The sequence below is a fragment of the Nematolebias whitei genome, chromosome 7, assembly GCF_014905685.2.
Source record: "Nematolebias whitei isolate Nwh7 chromosome 7, NemWhi1, whole genome shotgun sequence".
Lineage (NCBI taxonomy): Eukaryota > Metazoa > Chordata > Actinopteri > Cyprinodontiformes > Rivulidae > Nematolebias > Nematolebias whitei.
In genome coordinates, this window is record NC_056504.1 from 3,679,073 (window position 1) to 3,681,462 (window position 2,390).

At 50.5% G+C, this 2,390-nt stretch overlaps 1 protein-coding gene across 1 annotated transcript in view; it reads right to left on the reverse strand.

Moving 5' to 3' along the window:
• si:ch211-117k10.3 (Krueppel-like factor 15) overlaps positions 1-2,390 on the reverse strand; it is an 18,206-nt gene that overhangs the window by 8,102 nt on the left and 7,714 nt on the right. The window contains exon 2 of the mRNA XM_037678544.1: positions 244-1,370. Within this exon, the coding sequence (XP_037534472.1) occupies positions 244-1,310 (1,067 nt within the window). The 5' untranslated portion in view covers positions 1,311-1,370. The remainder of the gene's footprint in view (positions 1-243; positions 1,371-2,390) is intronic.

The window sequence follows — 2,390 nt, forward strand, 5'->3', positions numbered from 1 at the left end:
CTGAGAGTCAAACAGCTAAAGCTCGACGTGGTAGTAGCTGAGAGTCATACAGGACACGTCCTCTCATGTGATATTGTGCAGATCTCTGTCAGGTTCTCAGTGTTTCCCTCAAACAGTAACTAGTCTGTCTCAGTCTACACCTGTGGGCTGAAGGGCGGCGGGTGACAAGCATTCCCTCAAGGAGTCCAGTCCTGTACTCTGGGCTCGGACTGGGCGACTCTGATCGGCACGGCGTGTACGTACCTCCAGCCACACTCGGGCCAGCTGCAGGTGTAGGGCTTCTCTCCGGTGTGTCGACGGAAGTGCGCTTTAAGATGGCTGCTCTTGGTGTACATCTTGCCACATCCGGGGTGGGAACACTTGTGGACCCTTTCCGTCTGGGGTACTCTGGTGACCCGTGGGGCCTGTGGCTTTATGAGCGAGGCCCCCTGGGCCCCGTTTCCTGCAATGGCTGTGATCTCAAGAGTCCTGGTGGTGATGGGAAGCGGAGCGATCTTCACGTACTTCTGATCCACTACTTTGTCGCCGTTGCTCAGCGAGACCAGGGCAGCGGTTGTGGATGCAGAGGACACCTGGGGGGCCAGCAGGGTCAGATTTGGAGCCGTAGCACCATGGAGCCCCATGACCAGGTGAGTGAGCCAAATGCCACTTTGGGCCCCGGAGGGAGACCCTGCTGGAGGCTGAGGTAACGGCTGCAGTTGCAGGACCACGGGAGCTCCGAGGAGCATTGACGGAGTCAGAGTGGGAGGTGAAGGGGTGGGGGCCTCGGCTTGGATAAGACCTGTTTTTTCTCTTTTGGGGGTCTCTGGGCTGGAAGAGCAAAGGGTGGTGCTGGTGCCCAGGTCACTGTCATTGTCTGTGGAAAGAATCTGGGATGGGCAGGATGATGGAGAGTCCATCAAGCTCAAGCTGCATGGAAGAGAGGACGAGTCCACCTTCTGGGTCAGGAGCTCCTCCTTGACCAGCTCCATCTTCTCCTTGAGGAACTCCTCAATGTCTTCCAGGGTGGGGGAGAACGGTGAAGAGGGCTGAAACGGAAATTCTGGCAGCTTGGGCTCTAGAAGGGCTGATCCCGTTTCTCGGTCTGCATTGAAAAGGATCTTCAAACTCCCACCTTTGTCTTCATCTTCCTCTTCTTCCCCATCTTCAGGGCTGAAGCTGAACACAGTCCCTTGCTCCTCCACGCCGGGGCTGCCGCACGAGGCCGAGCTGCCACCTTTGCTGCTCGCATCGACCTCCAGGCAGATGGAGAACAGGCCGCTGTCCCGGAACAGCTCCGTGTCCAGGGTTCTGCTGCTTAGGGACACCATGGATCTGGACCAAATGTTGAGGAGCTGCTCCAAAAATGACTCGAGATGAACCACAGAAACCTGCAGAGACAGAGGAGCATTATGGGTAAAAATCATGAAGTTCTTTACAGGATCAACATTTTATGAAGCAGCAGAAAGGAGTGGTGTGGTCTGTATGAGCAAAAAACAATCGATACAAATAAACCCAGCCACGTTCTGTTTCCTCTCTTCATGTCCTTTATAAACGTCACCATCACACAACCACCACAATGTAGCTGTTAGCAAAATATCCTAAGAACTAGTAGACAAATGTTAATGAAACTTCAGTTATTATTGGATGTACTGCTACACCTGATTAGCTTTTGGAGCCTCAGGTCCAGTTTACCTGACGCAGAGTTAAAGTGGAACCAGAGCTTTGATGATGGTTTGGGTCAAAACATTTTAAAGTGACTGCAAGACTTCCTGATGCTGCTCCATAATCTGGCCAGGTCCAGCCAGGTCCTCTGGACGGACTCTTCTTTATTAAACGTTTCCTCTTTTATCCAGAAGACTTCTTCAGTCTGAGGAGCTGCAACAAACTCAGTCTTATAAACAGCACCTCCTCATGGTGGATCAACCAGTTTGATGTTGACGTCCAGAACCAGCTGTTCACATGATCAAGGAGGACCATCAGTCCAACGATTGATCGTTAGTGCCATGATGGCCACTTGCTACTCACAGGGGGATGAGTGATGCAGGAGCAGCAATGTAAGCGGGGGACAGTTGAACACGTAGGCCCCCACCTGAACATCCACACTACAGAGGTCAGTCGTGTTTCAGCTAATTCTGAAATGTGCGTGACATCAAAGCGTTCAGCTCTTTCAGCACATGCCGGATTTGTATTTCTGTATTTGTGCAATTTTTACTTTTTGAAATATTTGTCTCATCTGTCATTTTGTTCTTATTGAACATGACTGCAGCTCATTTGTGCAGTTTAAACCTTTTTACCTCTCATCTTGTTTCGCTTCAACTTTCTCTGCATCTAAAAAAGTTAAATCTGGTCCTCTGGACATTCAAAAAAAACAAAACAAAGCAAATCAACAAAAAAATGTAGAAACGTTT